Source organism: Chelon labrosus (assembly GCF_963514085.1).
Source record: "Chelon labrosus genome assembly, chromosome: 10".
Lineage (NCBI taxonomy): Eukaryota > Metazoa > Chordata > Actinopteri > Mugiliformes > Mugilidae > Chelon > Chelon labrosus.
Genome location: NC_140360.1, coordinates 23101346 through 23119025, shown reverse-complemented (window position 1 = coordinate 23119025; position 17680 = coordinate 23101346). Strand labels below are relative to the sequence as shown.

General features: G+C 39.5%; 3 protein-coding genes and 1 pseudogene across 4 annotated transcripts; all 4 read left to right on the top strand.

Moving 5' to 3' along the window:
• The first annotated feature begins 1754 nt into the window (after nucleotides 1-1754).
• LOC311493753 (P2Y purinoceptor 1-like) lies at nucleotides 1755-3634 on the top strand. Its single transcript, XM_084552532.1, has one exon. It carries the CDS (start codon nucleotides 1776-1778, stop codon nucleotides 2739-2741), a length of 966 nt encoding a protein of 321 aa, XP_084408658.1. The 5' UTR covers nucleotides 1755-1775; the 3' UTR covers nucleotides 2742-3634.
• Nucleotides 3635-7447: 3813 nt separating this feature from the next.
• LOC311493752 (P2Y purinoceptor 1-like) lies at nucleotides 7448-10554 on the top strand. Its single transcript, XM_084552531.1, has one exon. The coding sequence runs from the start codon at nucleotides 7475-7477 to the stop codon at nucleotides 8594-8596; it is 1122 nt and encodes a 373-aa protein (XP_084408657.1). The 5' UTR covers nucleotides 7448-7474; the 3' UTR covers nucleotides 8597-10554.
• A 1355-nt stretch (nucleotides 10555-11909) lies between these two features.
• LOC311494931 (P2Y purinoceptor 1-like) lies at nucleotides 11910-13710 on the top strand (annotated as a pseudogene). Its single transcript has one exon. The product of its transcript is annotated as a P2Y purinoceptor 1-like (transcript).
• On the top strand, nucleotides 13706-14700 carry LOC311494932 (P2Y purinoceptor 1-like; the record flags this gene model as incomplete). The annotated part of the gene is made up of 1 exon (XM_084554212.1): nucleotides 13706-14700. The coding sequence occupies one exon, from the start codon at nucleotides 13706-13708 to the stop codon at nucleotides 14666-14668; it is 963 nt and encodes a 320-aa protein (XP_084410338.1). The 3' UTR covers nucleotides 14669-14700.
• Between the last annotated feature and the right edge of the window lie 2980 nt (nucleotides 14701-17680).

Here is a 17680-nt window from a genome sequence, read left to right as displayed (position 1 = left end):
CATTTAGAGTGTATATCACGTTATGCACAGAAAAGTACTTTACAGGAAAAAACGAGACATGAAGGTAGAAAAGACAGAGAAAACTAAATACTCAAGACTCAAGTGCTTAGACCACAAAGTTAAAGTTGAAAACGAGTTGAAAAAAGCGTGTTTAAAAATTATTGTGAAAAATTATGTGCACTGATTTGGTTTCCTACAGATTATTATTATAATTTTTTTTCCAGAGCTCTGACGGGACAAGTCTTTAAATACAGAGATATCTGATCATGTATTTTTTTTATTTTTTTTAATGCAGTAAAAAAAACAGTGACTATTCCCTTACCTCCGGGCTGAAGTTCAGGCTAAATATTGCCATGTACCTCATTTTGAAAAACCTGAACCAGTCATGTGGACCTTTTAACTTTAGGCTTGGTCTTGAGAATTCAATTTAAGCAACACCTTTCTGCCTGAACCAATAGCTATGAATCGAGGACAGTTGACCTTGGCCAAGGACAAGTTTAAATGAAATTGAAAGTATTTGTTGATGTAAATATGTTCCACAGAATGACTCCAACCTTTGTGTTGACAGATATTTTTCTCTGATGTGAGCAATGCAGCTTTGACCCTTGTACAGTTCTGTTTGTAGTCAGATGACTTTGCACTTACTTCCTCACTTTGTGTTTCATTGTAAATATTTCTTTACAGATGTCTCTTGGGTGTACTGAAAAGTGTTTTAATATTTTGGCCTACATTTTCACTCCTTGTGTTTCTGAGTTGTCCTTTCAGATTATTTATGTACCACACCCCAGAACACTTTCAAGTCCCCGTGGTCTGCCAGATGGAAAATGAATGACTTGTATTACTAAGACTGGCTTTTTATATATGTCCTCTTTATAGTTCTGCATTTAAGTGTTCACTGTGCATCAGAAGATTTTAAGTCAAACCAAGGGACCTGACATCTAGTGTTGTTGCAGAGATTTTCACCAGCATCATCAGAACATAAACTAACTAACTAATTATTATTATTGGTCTGGCTTGGGAAGTGGACAAATGGAAGACAAGTCTGAAGTGTAAGTTACAGCATATCTTTACTCATTTTATTACATGATTTAGAATTACAATATGGATTAAAAAGAACAAATTAACCGGAGCAACATTTAGTTTTCCATCCAGGTTTGTTAGGTACCTGTTTATGGAAAAACAGGTGTGTCCAGTCCAAACATAGTTAAACAAAATGTCTTATAACTGATATAAAATACTTTACACTAGTACACTAGTTGAGAACACCAACAAAAGGGCTTGTTGATATTACAGGTAACATAAAATGTCAGAAAAATATGTGCACAGGATGTGGTAAACCATACTATAGCGAAGCACTACCACTGTCAGATATTAAACTCCTATCAAGGACTCTAGTGCCTCTTCAGATGCAGGTTCATTTACTAACAGAATGTGTCTCTGATATAAAAAAACATGTTTTTACCTTAAAACAACATAGCCAGACATAACATATGTTTACACTTTCAAGTCTGGGGTGTTATTGGAGCAATACCCTGTGAAACTGAGACTAAACTCAATTTACTTTCTGTGTCTTTAAATGGACTAACTTTCACTTTTGATCATTCGAAAAACAGTTAGTGATAATTTCCTGAATACTTGCAGGTGCAAGTTTCATGGGTTTGTGACTTTAAACAGGAAGTTTCTGAACCATGTGGCTCTTTTCCTCTATATACATGTGAAGAACAACACGAGGGCATTCATCGAGAGGAGTAGTACCGACTGCTGTCCTTAATACAATGAATACGTCTTGTCAAACTATCAGCTTTGAGTTTGGAGGTGAATTCCTTCCTCCTGTCTACATCTTAGTATTCATCGTCGGGCTGGGAGCCAATGGATGGGGACTGAAGTCTTTGCAGCACAACTGGAATAAACTGGGAAATGTCAATATTTTTGTTCTCAACCTTGGACTTGCAGACATTTTGTATCTGCTCACACTCCCGTTTCTGATGGTGTACCACTTTATGGAAAGTAACTGGATCTTTGGACATGCATTCTGCAAGGTAACAAGATTCTTCTTCAATATGAATTTATACGGCAGCATCGGCTTCCTCACTTGTATAAGTGTCTACAGATACCTGTCCATCGTCCATCCAATGAGGACAAAGGGAAGAATCACTGTCACTCACTCTGTGGCTATCTCAGTCATCGTTTGGCTGTTGGTGAGTTTTCAGAGTCTTCCTGATATGTTCTTCAACAAAACAACATACAAGAACAACACTTCGAAATGTTATGAAACCACCTCTACAGATCTTGTTGAGGAATACCTGAGATACAGTCTTGGAAGGACAATCACTGGATTTTGCATCCCGTTCCTGATCACCCTGGGCTGCTATGGACATGTGATTTTTGTTCTCTGCCGCTCAAATACCATTGACGAGGTACTGAAGCAAAGAAGCTTGAAGTTATTGTTCATCTTGGTTCTTCTCTTCTCTGTTTGTTACATCCCCTACCATGTACTGAAGAATCTCAACCTCTGGTCAAGAATTCTGTCCAAACAGCGTATATGCTCTGAATGGTCTAACAAAGTGTACATTTCTCATCAGATAAGTCGTGGACTTGTGTGTCTGAACAGTGCTCTCAATCCTCTAGTTTACCTCCATGTAAATGAGGATATTTCTACTCAGCTCAGACAACTCTTCCAGCGAGCTCGCCAAGCTGCCGCGCAGCTGTCCTTCGCCTCTAGTCAAGCACCTCTGGTATAAATTTGAAAAGCGTGAATGAAATTTAACAGTTGTATTGCATCATCTGAGGCACATTTTCTGATGCCAGTTGTTGTATTGCTGTCAACATGATCAAAAAAGCTAATGTTAGAAAAAAAATGCTTTAGAAAAATCTGATTGTGTTGTTGTTCCCTGTTGTAACAGGAAGTTACATATGTATACTGACTACAAAGGATTTGCATCAAAAGCACAACGCAGGCAGCACAGGAGGCTGAAACACCACACTGTAGTGACATTACTTCCAACTCCTTTAACTTAAGATTGGTTTTATTTTCGTGGTGCCTGACAATTTCAGTATGTGACTGTACTGTATGTCAGCAGTGGAAAAGATTCCTGCTGCAAAACCTGCATTTTGTTAGAACTCATGTATACATACAATGAGTTGTTCTGTACTCTCTTACAATTGCTTGCTTGGAAGTCTTGTTCTTTGTTTTGCAGACTTTGTATTTTATCTTTCACTTAACAAGTTTGTTAAGATTTCAAGGTTAACTTAGATTTGACACAGTCAACATAAAAACATTTCTGTTTCGATAATGTGTTAAACTGAAGACACTGAAAGCTTAGTGGAGATACGCTCCCACTATACCGCAGAACATGGTGTGATATGTGTGATGAGGTATTACGATATTTCACACCTTAAATGTACCGTGAGCAACAACTCATTTCATTATTTAACTGAAAAAAATGTTTTGGTCTCAACTAGCATCAGACATTATACTATAATTTTAAGGTCTGTCACATTGTGTGATGGATGCGTGGTGAATCATATGTATATATGAAGCAAGATTTTTTTTATTGTGATTTTATTATTTTTTGTTCTTTGTTTTGTTTTCTTTACATGACATTTTCTTTTTCCATCTTAGTATTGTGTAGAGGAAGAAACTAAAACTCATCAGTGCTTTTGTTTCTCATCCTTAGACTTGTAAGCCTATTTGTACCTGCTCACACTCGTTTCTGATTTTAACTGAAAAAAAAAAGAAAAAAAAAGTTCTATATGGCCACAAAGCGAAGCCAGGGGTGTCATTTTTCATTATCTATAATATGTGATTGCTTTTTCTTTAATGTATCCAGTCTTCAAAGATTGAGATTATTTTTCTTTTATACTTATTCTTTAAGGTCAAACAACGTTTATATTGTGTCTATAATGGTACTGGTTTTACAGCTCATTCATTATGGCAGGGGGTCAGCTAATGGCAGTTTATGGCTAGTTAATGGTCAGGCTAGCCGTAGACACCTCTTGACATTACTGAAGTTGTTAAAGACTAAAGAGTGAATATTATCTGTAACTTTGGTCAACGCAAAGGACTGAAGACTTATCACAACAGAAGGTAATTCACTTGGCTGTGTTTTTAATGCAGGCCCATTTCCATAACGCTTGTTAAAGTTTTTATGCTCATTAGCGAGTTAGCATGTTAGCGTGAATGCTAGGATTAGCATAACTCTGGTGTGGTAGCAGCCTGAGTTTTAGTGGTGTCAGCTGAGCTAAAGCAACTCTAGGAGACAGTACGTAATCATTTGGTGATTCAAATGACCAAAGAATCAGACATTTGTACTTACAGTATTAGACCAGGGGTCTTCAACGTTTTCCAGGCCAAGGACCCCCAAACTGATGGAGAGATGGGTGGGGGGGGGGTGGGGGGGTTCTGTACCTTTTCCGTGACGGAAGAGGTACAAACACTCCATGGCCCGGGTGGGTCTTCTGGACTCCAGATCTGGTAGGCGACAGCCCACATTCCCCTGTGCTGTCCTCACCACCCGGGTTAAGTCCTTCCTGTCCTGCGCTGTGAACCTGCCGTACCATACTGTCACACTGAGATACAGGATACTTTCAATGGTGACTCTGTAGAAGTTTGTGAGCAGCTGTGAAGAGAGTCCACTCCGCTTCAACTTCCTGAAAAAGAAGAGCCGTTGTTGAGTCTTCTTCACCAGGTGTGAAGTGTTCACAGTCCAGGAGAGGTCAGAGGATATGTATACTCTATACTGTATACTTTATACTGACCACACGCTCCACCACCTCCCCATGTAAGCAAAGACGAGCGTATTCAGTCTTTCTGGCCCTCTTGTAGTCCACTATGACCTCCTCGGTCTTGCTAATGTTCAGGATAAGATTATTCCTGGAGCACCACTGTGTTAGATTCTGGACCTCTCCTCTCATCATTGTTGGATATGAGACCCACCACGGTGGTGCCGTCCGCAAACTTCACAACCATATTTGTGGGGTGGGTGGCAGAGCAGTCGTGAGTGAAAAGGGTGAAGAGGGCAGGCCTGAGCACACAACCTTGTGGCGTGCCTGTGTTGAGGGTCAGTGAGGCAGATGTGGACTCCCCTATCCTCACCGCCTGGGGTCTGTTGGTGAGGAAATCCCTGATCCAGGAGCAGAGCGATACTGCCCAGATTGTGGAGCTTCAGGGCCAACATGTCTGGGAGAACAGTGTTGAAGGCTGAACTGAAGTCCACAAATAGCATCCTGACATAGGTGTTAAGATGCTGCAAGTGAGTCAGGGCTGTGTGAAGTGCTAACGAGACAGCATCCTCCGTAGAACGGTTCTCTCTGTAGGCGAACTGTAGGCTGTCCAGGCCTCTGTCCCCTGTAGGCTGTCCAGGCCCCATCCAAGCTGATATAACTGCAACCGATACAACTTTGTGGGGCTTAACTTTAAGTTAATGAGTGTCTTTTGGCTCAGATAAGTGTTGTCTTTGCAGAAGCAGATGTACATAAAAGCACTGAGTTTTCTCTGCACCTGGAAGTCAGCTGGTAGTTGGTAGCATGTAGTGCAGTCTGTTGTTTATAGATATACTGTTGGAGAATGTTGACACAGTTGGTTTAACTGCACTTATTCACACTGATGGGTCGAATGAGCAGAGGAGTGGATGCAGGTCCAAGAGCATTTCTATATGCATTAGCATCTGTCTGGGAATGCAAATGATAGGTAACATATAAAAGAATACTTACAAATCAGATCCAGGCCTTTGTGCACCTTCTTAAATCTAATGTAAATAATATATACTCAGTCATGGGTCTACACTAAGTTTTAAGCCTCTGACCTTGGGACTGTATAAAGATAGATGACAGAACATCTCCTCTGAAGTGAAGCCAAAGCAAGTAGAGCTCCCCCTGGTGTCTGGCTGCAGTATAGGTCATAAGCTCCACCCCCTCCATGTAGGGGGTGGGTCTTAGGCCGAACTAAAACACCAAAATACATGTCAAATAATTTTTCAAGGATGGTTTCTGTCCTTTTAGGTAGTTAATATAATGTTGATGCATAGCTTTATTTAACTTTATATTAAGCTCCAGTTTGTCCTCCCTTTCTGATTTAATGGCTGCCTGTTAACAATTGTGCTTAAATGCTAAAAATATTATGGTACATGTGTTGATGAATATAAGCAGTCTTTTTATAAAAGTATCTGCTTCATACTGACAAGCATCAGTCACATCATAGCGCAGTAGTGATCCACAACAGAGGTGCTTAATTAACCACAGCGTAGTTGTTCCGTTCCCCTTCACGTTTGGGGTGGGTTATTTTAGCGCTTGACTCATAGCGGAAGTGTATCACCACCAAGAGTTATTTATGCTTGTTCCTTGTTTTACTCTATGAAGAGTATATTTGTTGTTTTTCATTTCTACATAATGACAAATAATAATCACAATGTTTTTTAGTCTGTTTTGCTCCAAGAATTTGAATGGACAGGACTATACTGTATATAATGACCCTTCTGCTTACACTGTTGTCACACACACATATAATGGTTGTCTTTTTAAGGATGTTTATTGACATTACATGCATTCCTAGCCGCTTACCCTATTTTTAACCATCACAACGGTTCTTAACCAAATCTAAACCATCAAAAAAGATGCCCTCAATCTAATGATGTAAAATTTAAACTGGCCCTCACAAAGATAGCTGAGCTAGTGCACACGTTCACACATACACAGTGCGTGCACCCACACACACACACACACAGACGAAAGGAGCTAATTCAACAACCCTGCTCTAACTTATAGAAGATGCAACCTGTGCCTGCACATAAGTAACTTTCTCTTTAGGAGTAAGGTTACTTCTTTGTCCCCAAACCTGACCATAACCTAACTATCACACACACACACACATTTGTGTTTGTTTTGTACAGCTATCTTAGTGAGGACATTCATTGACATAATGCATTCCCTAGCCCCTTATCCTAACCCTAAACATCTTAACTAAGTGCCTAACCCTAACCCTTATCCTAACCCGAGGGTCCCTATATCGAATATAATTTGGGATTTGTTTTTATCATTCTGCCCAATATTATCCAAATTCTTTTAACTTTAACCCCCCCTTTTTTTCTTTTAAGACAAAAAGGAGCTAATTCAACAACCCTGCTCTAACTTATAGAAGATACAACCTGTGCCTGCACATAAGTAACTTTCTCTTTAGGAGTAAGGTTACTTCTTTGTCCCCAAACCTAACCATAACCTAATTGTAAACTTTACCCTAAAATCAACTGTTAACCCTCAAACAGCATTGTAAAGAAATGAGGACCGACTAAAATGCCCTCATTTTGCACAAATGTTCTCTCTCCAATGGTTTAAAACTCAAACTGGTCCTCAGGAAGACAGCTGTACAATTTTCTAATATAGACTTAAGATTTTTTTTAAACAGAAATATATAACATTCTTGAAATGTTAAACCTATGAGCAAGCCACAAGCAAGCGATTCTCTAAACCTCATTTGCACATGCACACAGCGTTGTACGTGGATATCTCACATATGCACATGAGTGAGCAGAGGTGGGCCAGACAAAGGAAGTCGTCTGTGTGTAAACCAGAGCAACTGACTAGTGCGACTGACTTCTTTTCAGAAGGCACGATGAATAATAAGACATCTCGTAATCTTGAAAGGAAATTCTATGAAAACACATTACTGCCTGCTGTTTACATCTTGGTTTTCTTCATTGGGCTGGTAGCTAATGGATTTGGATTGAAGTTCTTGCTGCATAAATGGAAGAAGGTGGGGAAGATTAACGTGTTTGTTCTGAACCTTGGACTTGCCAACATTTTGTTCCTGCCTACACTTCCATTTTTGGCAGCGTACTACTTGATGGAAAGTACGTGGATCTTTGGAGATGCGTTCTGTAAGATAACAAGATTCTGCTTCAATCTCAATTTATACGGCAGCATCAACTTCCTCACTTGTATAAGTGTGTACAGGTACCTGGCTATTGTTCATCCGATGAGAGTGAAGGGAAGAATCACTGTCACTCACTCTGTGGCTGTCTCAGTCATGGTTTGGTTCCTGGTGAGTGTTCAGTGTCTTCCTGACATGTTCTTCCCCAAAAACTACAGAAACAATGCTACAAAATGCTTTCACACCACCTCTAGAGAACATGTTGAGGATTACCTGAAATACAGTCTTGGATGGACAATCACTGGATTTTGTATCCCGCTCCTCATCACCCTGGGCTGCTATGGACATGTGATTGTTGTTCTCTGCCGCACAAACACAACTGACAAGGTACTGAAACAAAGAAGCTTGAAGTTTTTGGTCATCTTGGTTCTTCTCTTCTCTGTTTGTTACATCCCCTATCACGTATTCAAGAACCTGACGCTCTGGTCAAGAGTTTCATCAAAACGAGGGATAGATCATAAATGGGACATTGGAGTCTTTGGTTCTCATCAAATAAGTCGTGGACTTGTATGTCTGAACAGTGCTCTGAACCCTCTGGTTTACCTCCACATATTCAGTGTTCATGCTCAGGTCCAACAGCTGCTCCAGCAATTTCGTGAGAGGTTTAATCATCGGATTATGTCAAACTCTGGTAGTGTACCTGTGTCACAAAGTACAGATGAAGTTGAATAAGAGTTAAGATTTTAATGTGAATTGATTTATAAAAGGTCAGACTGATTCTTGTACATGGGTGTGTCCATCACACCCATAAATTACATTGTTTTTCAATCTCTTAATTATTGCATCTTCTTTCTTTTTGTGTAAGGTGTGCTAAGTATGCTTGCCATGAAGCTGTTCAAAATATATTGATATCTGAATATTCCGTTTTGATTAACGTTAACGATAGGCTACTGCTCTGCTTTCTGCTCAAGACTCGGCATTGTTGTCATAGTAATTGAACTAACTGAACTCGGTGTCCTCTGAGCCTCGACGAGTTGACGACCTGTATATACGACCTCGGGGGCGTTCTATTTGCAACTTCCGGTTCGTAACTCAGGAAACCAACTCACAAACCGAGTTCGGTGGACAAATAGAACGCCCCATAAGTATGCTTGCTATGAAGCTGTTCAAAATAAACAGGAAATTCAGATAAAACAGCTATTGATGTGTTACTTTTGAAACAGGAATATCAAATACCAGCAATTTCGTGAGCGGTTTAATCATCGGTTTGGGTCAAACTCTGGTAGTGTACCTGTGTCACAAAGTACAGATATAGTTGAATAACAGTTAAGATTTTAATGTGAACTGATTTATAAAAGGTCAGACTGATTTTTGTACATGAGTGTGTCCATCACACCCATAAATTACATTGTTTTTCTTTCTCTTAATTATTGCATCTTCTTTCTTTTTGTGTAAGGTGTGCTAAGTATGCTTGCCATGAAGCTGTTCAAAATAAACAGGAAATTCAGATAAACCAGCTATTGATGTGTTACTTTTGAAACAGGAATATCAAATACTGTAATGTGACCATGAGGAAGCCCAATGCAAGGCACATACTTTGTGTATTTAAAACAGGAACTTCTTCTTGCTTCAGTGACTGAATATACTGACTGAAAATATTCTGCAAGACCCCAGGATTCAGTAGCACAGGTTTTAATGAAGCATGGTGTTAAAACATGGAAATTCACCGATGTCACACCTAGATACCATTTTACAGTTAAAGGACACTGTATGTGGAATTAGCTCATTTTACTATGTTAATGGTAATTTAGAAACGTTGAGCCAGCATTATGGCTAGTTGATTGTTTTTAAAATATTTTTTAGATTACAGAGGAATAAGATACATCAAGCTTTGAATACAGAGGCTACATGTATTTATGCTTCGCAGCACGCAACAGACATGAACTGCCAGGAAGTAGTTTAATCACCTCCAGCACAAACGTCCACTTGGACCCAGATGAGACCTGATTAGAATTTAGTACTCATACTCGAAAAAGCTGTTCATGTCCATGCCTCAACAATTTCCAATTTTTTTTTGCAGGAGCAAAACAATATTAGGCAGGTGGTTTTAAATGTTGTAGCTGATTGGTGCACACTCATTTAAATCCAGTCTGCCACTTTGTTATATTCGTGTTTGATGCTCACACAGTAGTTTTTATTTTGAGTGATTGTTTTTGATAAAGTCAAGACACAAATAAAAATTTAGATTCTGGCCTCGGAACTGGTTTAATTTCATGTTATTACAGAACGTAAGATGGTATTTATACACTGATCAGGCATAACATTATGACCACCTTCCTAATATTGTGTAGGTCTCCTTTGTGCCTCCGGTCACAACTGTACATATACAGCAGTGAAGGCACAGAAAGAACACCAAGCATTGGGTCGTTCTTGCTGAGGGACGTGATGGCAATGCTGGTCGCGAAGAGCAACATGCCTTTTGTTTTCTGTAATGACTTCAGCAAAAGTGTGTCTTTATTTTGACCCCATTATTAAGGGGGTAAGTGCTCTACGGACTGGAAATTGCTATTTTGAATTTTATTAATTCACAAACAAAATATGTTTGGTTTTCTTCAGTTACAATTAATAATCGACGTTTTACATTTACATTTAGTATGTGTGTGGTTTAAAAACTGAAATTTTTGACAGCAATGTTTTTGTTATTATTGTATGTATAATTGTATATTGTATTTTACTGTGATTAAAATAACGCATATTTGGCTCCAAAAAGACTGTAGTCATTTCAGGACGTACGTTGTAGCACATTTCATTGTAGCTATGGATTTAAGTCTCATTAAAAGCTGTTTTGTTTACAACATGGCAGGGATGTTGCAGGTGGAGCAATCCAACCACTACCCCAGAAAATCCTCCTATTTTTCATAGCTCAGTGTTGGCAGATATGGCCTTCTGAGGGTGTCCTGTGGTGTCTGGCAACAGAATGTTGTTAATGGGGGGCTTTGGGTCCTATGGGTTGAGGGGAGGGGCCTCTGTGGATCTGAAGGAGTTCAAGCTAAAAGAAGTTCTTATCAAACCAGACCGTGACTTCAAAGGTGGAGTCTCTGTTGCTCATCAAATATGTTGTGGCCTTGTGCGTCTCAATTATTATTATTATCTTTTACTGTTAAATGATTTGTGGAAAAACACATAGTTTTAAAGCTCAGTCACAACTAATACAGTAAATGACAAAATTACACTCTTGATGTCTTGCTATTTACTGTTAAGAAATTTCTGTGGAGTGAGAAGGATCATCTACAGTGGCTGGGTGAGTGGAATCCCAGTTCAATGCATAATCTCTGATCACTGAAGATCTGAAGGTGTTGATTTTGCTTCACCACCTTCACCAGTTTTGCACTGCGTCTTATCTTGCTTTTTTCAATTATTTTTTTTTCTGTAGAAATCATAAATGAAAATTAATGTTCAGTATTTTTAACATCTAAATCCCATAATACTATTGCATAATGCTGAATCAGCCTCCAGGATTTTATTTGGTGTGAATGGCAATACCACAGCTACCACCAGACATCACTGACATGCCAATTTGGATTTGAATTCATTTTTGTCATATTAGAGACGTCATAGTTTATGAACCCATGAATTCAAATGAATTGGTGTTATTGGTGTTAATTTGGTTTGATCAGCAGATTTCACATCAAAATTCAATATGCACTACTGACCTTGTGACCTGTGTTATATACAGAACTAACATCAGAGGGGGTGGTGAGAGGGCCCTCTCATTTGTGTCAGTCACAAAGCTATGAAGGTTTTAATTTGAATAAACTGTCTGCTCACTAACCCTAATTTGTGAATTTTATTATATTGCTGTGGTTTGTGTAGCAAAGCATTTTCACGCCAGGTGCTGCATTTTAAACTATTGCGGGCAGTCAGTTTTTCACCATGTTTTTCATGCAGTTTTAAAAATATGTTGACCACTGAGGGTTTTTTTGTCTCTCTTCTTTTTCTCTGTCTTTTTTTTTTCAGTGTTATTGTTTTCTATTGTACTATTAAAACTGTATAAAGACAAGCAGTGGTTGTGGAGAAAAAGAAACCTCATATGGAGCACTCTTACATAATCTTGCCCCAAGCAGGAAGTTGTCTTTGAAAAGTAGGTTGTGGTTACTTGATAGTCATAAGCCAGTTCTGATACGGAGAGGAGTGTTTGTATTGACGTTGGTACTACTCACAAGGCACGATGAATAATACGACATCTTGTCCTTTTGATAAGGGACCCTATGAACACACACTACTGCCTGCTGTTTACATCTTGGTTTTCTTCATTGGCCTGGTAGCTAATGGATTTGGATTGAAGTCCTTGCGGCACGAATGGAAGAAGAGGAACATTAACGTGTTTGTTCTGAACCTTGGACTTGCCAACATTTTGTTCCTGCCTACACTTCCATTTTTGGCAGCGTACTACTTGATGAAAAGTACATGGATCTTTGGAGATGCGTTCTGTAAGATAACAAGATTCTGCTTCAATCTCAATTTATACGGCAGCATCTACTTCCTCACCTGTATAAGTGTGTACAGGTACCTGGCTATTGTTCATCCGATGAGAGTGATGGGAAGAATCACTGTCACTCACTCTGTGGCTGTCTCAGTCATGGTTTGGTTCCTGGTGAGTGTTCAGAGTCTTCCTGCATGTTCTTCCCCAAATACTATGGAAACGATACTACAAAATGCTTTCACACCACCTCTGATGAACATGTTGAGGATTACCTGGAATACAGTCTTGGATGGACACTCACTGGATTTTGCATCCCGCTCCTCATCACCCTGGGCTGCTATGGACAAGTGATTGTTGTTCTCTGCTGCTCAAACACAATTAACAAGGGACTGAAACAAAGAAAGTTGAATTTTTTGTTCATCGTGGTTCTCCTTTTCTCTGTTTGTTACATCCCCTATCATGTATTCAAGAACCTGACACTCTGGTCAAGAGTTTCATCAAAAAGAGGGATATGTCCTAAATGGGAAATTGGAGTCTTTGGTTCTCATCAAATAAGTCGTGGACTTGTATGTCTGAACAGTGCTCTGAACCCTGTGGTTTACCTCCACTTATCTGATTTTCAGGTTCAGCTCCAACGGCTGCTCCAGCAATTTCGTGAGACGTTCAATCATCGGTTTGTGTCAAACTCCCGCAGTATGCCTGTGCCACAAAATGAAGATGAAGTTAATTAAGAGTTAAGATTTTAATGTGAAATGTTTTGTAAAAGGGGCGGCACAGTGGCGGGGTGGTTAGCGCTGATGCCTCACAGCAGGAAGGTTCGAGTTTGTAACTCCACACAGAAATTCACAGTATTCGAACACACAGTATTCAAAACAAACAGAGTATTCAAAATAAACAGGAAGCATTACACCCCCCACCCCACCCCACACATACACGCATTTTCATTTCCATATTGCTATTCCTGCCCGCTGTAAATGTTGACAATAAACTCGAAATCCAGGTAAATTGCTTTTGGTTTCGCTTTGAAATGATAGTGATCATGAAACATGTGAAGGGTGAAACCAATGCAATGTATTGTCTTTGTTTTAAGACAGGAACTTAATAGAGAATGTTGTCCTGTTAATAAATTGTTAAAAAAAATAAAAATAATGACACATCATGTGTAGACTCTAAATATTCACCACCATAAGTTTCCATTTTGTCACTGCACCTAAGTGTAAACCTGGAGCGGCTACTCCCAAACTAATAAAACTAATATGTTCATTCACCAGGAAGTTTTCTTATCAGTTATATCAGTCATATAAGACATCATTGCACCACAGTGACACACAGTGTTTGGTAGCTTTCACAGAGACAGAATGAACAACACCACTTGTCCTCCTGTCAGTTTCGACTTTGAGCATGGATTTCTTCCTGCAGTTTACATCTTTGTATTCATCATTGGGCTGGTAGCTAATGTATGGGGCCTGAAGTCTTTGCATCACAACTGGAGGAAATTAAAGCTCATCAATGTTTTTGTTCTCAACCTTGGGATTGTGGACATTTTGTATCTGCTCACACTTCCATTTCTGGTGGCGTACTATTTTATGAAAGGCAACTGGATCTTTGGAGATGCATTCTGCAAGGCAACAAGATTCTGCTTCAACCTCAATTTATACGGCAGCATCGGCTTCCTCACCTGTATTAGTGTGTACCGATACCTGGCCGTCGTCCATCCTGTAAGAATGATGGGAAGATTAACTGTTGCTCACTCTGTGGCCATCTCTGTCCTGGTTTGGCTCTTGGTGAGTGTTCAGAGTTTTCCAGACTTGTTCTTCACAAAAAGATCTAGAAATGATACAGGGGGTTGTTACGACACCACCTCTTCAGACTATGTTGAGGATTACCTGAAATACAGTCTTGGATGGACAATAACTGGGTTTGGTGTCCCTCTCCTCATCATGCTTTGCTGTTATGGACACTTGACTGCAGTTTTATGGACAATGAAGAGAACTTACAAGGGGCAGAAAGAAAGAAGCATCAAGTTGTTGCTGATTTTGGTTCTTCTATTCTCAGTTTGTTACATCCCCTCTCATGTATTCAAGAACCTCAACCTCTGGTCAAGATATTTGTTAAAACAGAACATATGCCGTAAATGGTTTAATGCAGTCTACATAGCTCATCAGATTAGCCGTGGCCTTGTATCTCTGAACAGCGCTCTCAACCCTCTAGTTTATTTCCATTCAAATGAAGGTGTTGTTGCTCAGTTCAGAAAGCAAGTCCAGCAAGCTCGTCAGACGTTCAACAGTTTCTTTGTGTCAGATTCCAGCTTTGTCAGTTAATTTTTAAAGTTAATCTAAACCACAACATGTTACTGAATATATTAAAATAATTCTGTTACCACCTGTGTTAGGCACCAGCTCACATGTAGATGAAAGTTGTTATTAATGCTGTTATATTGTTTAGCACATCAAAAATTTCTTCTTTTAACATTTTTGATCTTTGTATGTGTCGCAATGCTTTTACCAATAGGCAGATAAGTTATGACTAAACAGAAAGATAACTACAGCTCTAAGGCTCTGTCACTGTTATCTTTTGGAACTATTGATAGATCGATAAAAAAACATTATGACACATCCTGTGTGGACTCAAGTTATTTCAGTCACTCAAGACATTATTGCACCGTGACAAATGTTTTTGTAGCTTTCATGGAAATAAAATGAACACCACCACTTGTCCTCGCATTTTGATAATTTTCATTTTATTATTTTAGAAAAGACTCAACTAACCTTTGATCAGGCAAGACACACAAGCACTGGGCGGATCAGACAGATCATAAAGTTTTAGGTGTCAGTGTAAAGAGGGACATAGTGTGTGGGTGCTGGTTTGCATGTATTTAACTCTGACTGCACATTTATTGTAAACAAGACATCCTCCAAACAAAAGCTACCTGTCATTTCTTGTCATCATTCTCTTTGCATTTATGGAAAACATCAGTACACTCACCAAGGGGACCTGCAATAATTTTTGCTCAGAGAACATTCAACACTAGTCTGGTAGCTGATGAATGAGAGGTTGAAGACTTTGCTGAACATTGCAACAAATGGAAACAATTCTGGAAACTGATGTAAAATCTGCTGATCAAAATTGATGTTAGAGATTAACTGAAATGAAAAAGAGGTGTAGACACCTCTTGACATTACTGAAGTTGTTAAAGACTAAAGAGTGAGTATTATCCATAACGTTGGTCAACGCAACGGACTGAAGGCTTATCACAACAGAAGGCAATTCACTTGGCAGCGTTTTTAATGCAGGCCCATTTCCATAACGCTTGTTGAAGTTTTTATGCTCATTAGCGAGTTAGCATGTTAGCGTGAATGCTAGGATTAGTATAACTGTTGAGGGTCAGTGAGATGTGGACTCCCCTATCCTCACCGCCTGGGGTCTGTTGGCGAGGAAATCCCTGATCCAGGAGCAGAGCGATGCTGCCCAGATTGTGGAGCTTCAGGGCCAACATGTCTGGGAGAACAGTGTTGAAGGCTGAACTGAAGTCCACAAATAGCATCCTGACATAGGTGTTAAGATGCTGCAAGTGAGTCAGGGCTGTGTGAAGTGCTAACAAAACAGCGTCCTCCGTAGAACGGTTCTCTCTGTAGGCGAACTGTAGGCTGTCCAGGCCTCTGTCCCCTGTAGGCTGTCCAGGCCCCATCCAAGCTGATATAACTGCAACCGATACGACTTTGTAGGCTTAACTGTAAGTTAATGAGTGTCTTTTGGCTCAGATAAATGTTGTCTTTGCAGAAGCAGATGTACATAAAAGCACTGAGTTTTCTCTGCACCTGGAAGTCAGCTGCTAGTTGGTAGCATGTAGTGCAGTCTGTTGTTTATAGATATACTGTTGGAGAATGTTGACACAATTGGTTTAACTGCACTTACTCACACTGATGGGTCGAATGAGCAGAGGAGTGGATGTAGGTCCAAGAGCATTTCTATATGCATTAGCATCTGTCTGGGAATGCAAATGATAGGTAACATATAAAAGAGTACTTACAAATCAGATCCAGGCCTTTGTGCACCTTCTTAAATCTAATGTAAATAATATATATCCAGTCATGGGTCTACACTAAGTTTTAAGCCACTGACTCTGGGACTGTATAAAGATGGATGACAGAATATTCATTCATTCATTCATTCATCTTCTATACCCAGTTATTCCTATTAAGGGTCGCGGGGTCTGCTGGAGCCTATCCTAGCTGGATGACAGAACATCTCCTCTGAAGTGAAGCCAAAGCAAGTAGAGCTCCCCCTGGTGTCTGACTGCAGTATAGGTCATAAGCTCCACCCCCTCCATGTTAGTGGATGGGTCTTAGGCCGAACTAAAACACCAAAATACATGTCAAATAATTTTCAAGGATGGTTTCTGTCCTTTTAGGTCGTTAATATAATGTTGATGCATAGCTTTATATAACTTTATATTGAGCTCCAGTTCGTCCTCCCTTGCTGATTTAATGGCTGCCTGTTAACAATTGTGCTTAAATGCTAAAAATATTATGGTACATGTGTTGATGAATATAAGCAGTCTTTTTATAAAAGTATCTGCTTCATACTGACAAGCATCAGTCACATCGTAGCGCAGTAGTGATCCACAACAGAGGTGCTTAATTAACCACAGCGTAGTTGTTCCGTTCCCCTTCACGTTTGGGTTGGGTTATTTTAGTGCTAGACTCATAGCAGAAGTGTATCACCACCAAGAGTTATTTATGCTTGTTCCTTGTTTTACTCTGTGAAGAGTATATTGTTGTTTTTCATTTCTACATAATGACAAATAATAATCACAATGTTTTTCAGTCTGTTTTGCTCCAAGAATTTGAATGGACAGGACTATACTGTATATAATGACCCTTCTGCTTACACTGTTGTCACACACACATATAATGGTTGTCTTTTTGAAGATGTTTATTGACATTACATGCATTCCTAGCCTCTTACCCTGTTTTTAACCATCACAACGGTTCTTAACCTGAACATAAACCTAACCTTAAACCAAATCTAAACCATCAAAAAAGATGCCCTCAATCTAATGATGTAAATTTTAAACTGGCCCTCACAAAGATAGCTGAGCTAGTGCACACGTTCACACATACACAGTGCGTGCCCCCCCCCCCCCCCCACACACACATTTGTGTTTGTTTTGTACAGCTATCTTAGTGAGGACATTCATTGACACAATGCATTCCCTAGCCCCTTATCCTAACCCTAAACATCTTAACTAAGTGCCTAACCCTAACCCTAACCCTTATCCTAACCCGAGGGTCCCTATATCGAATATAATTTGGGATTTGTTTTTATCATTC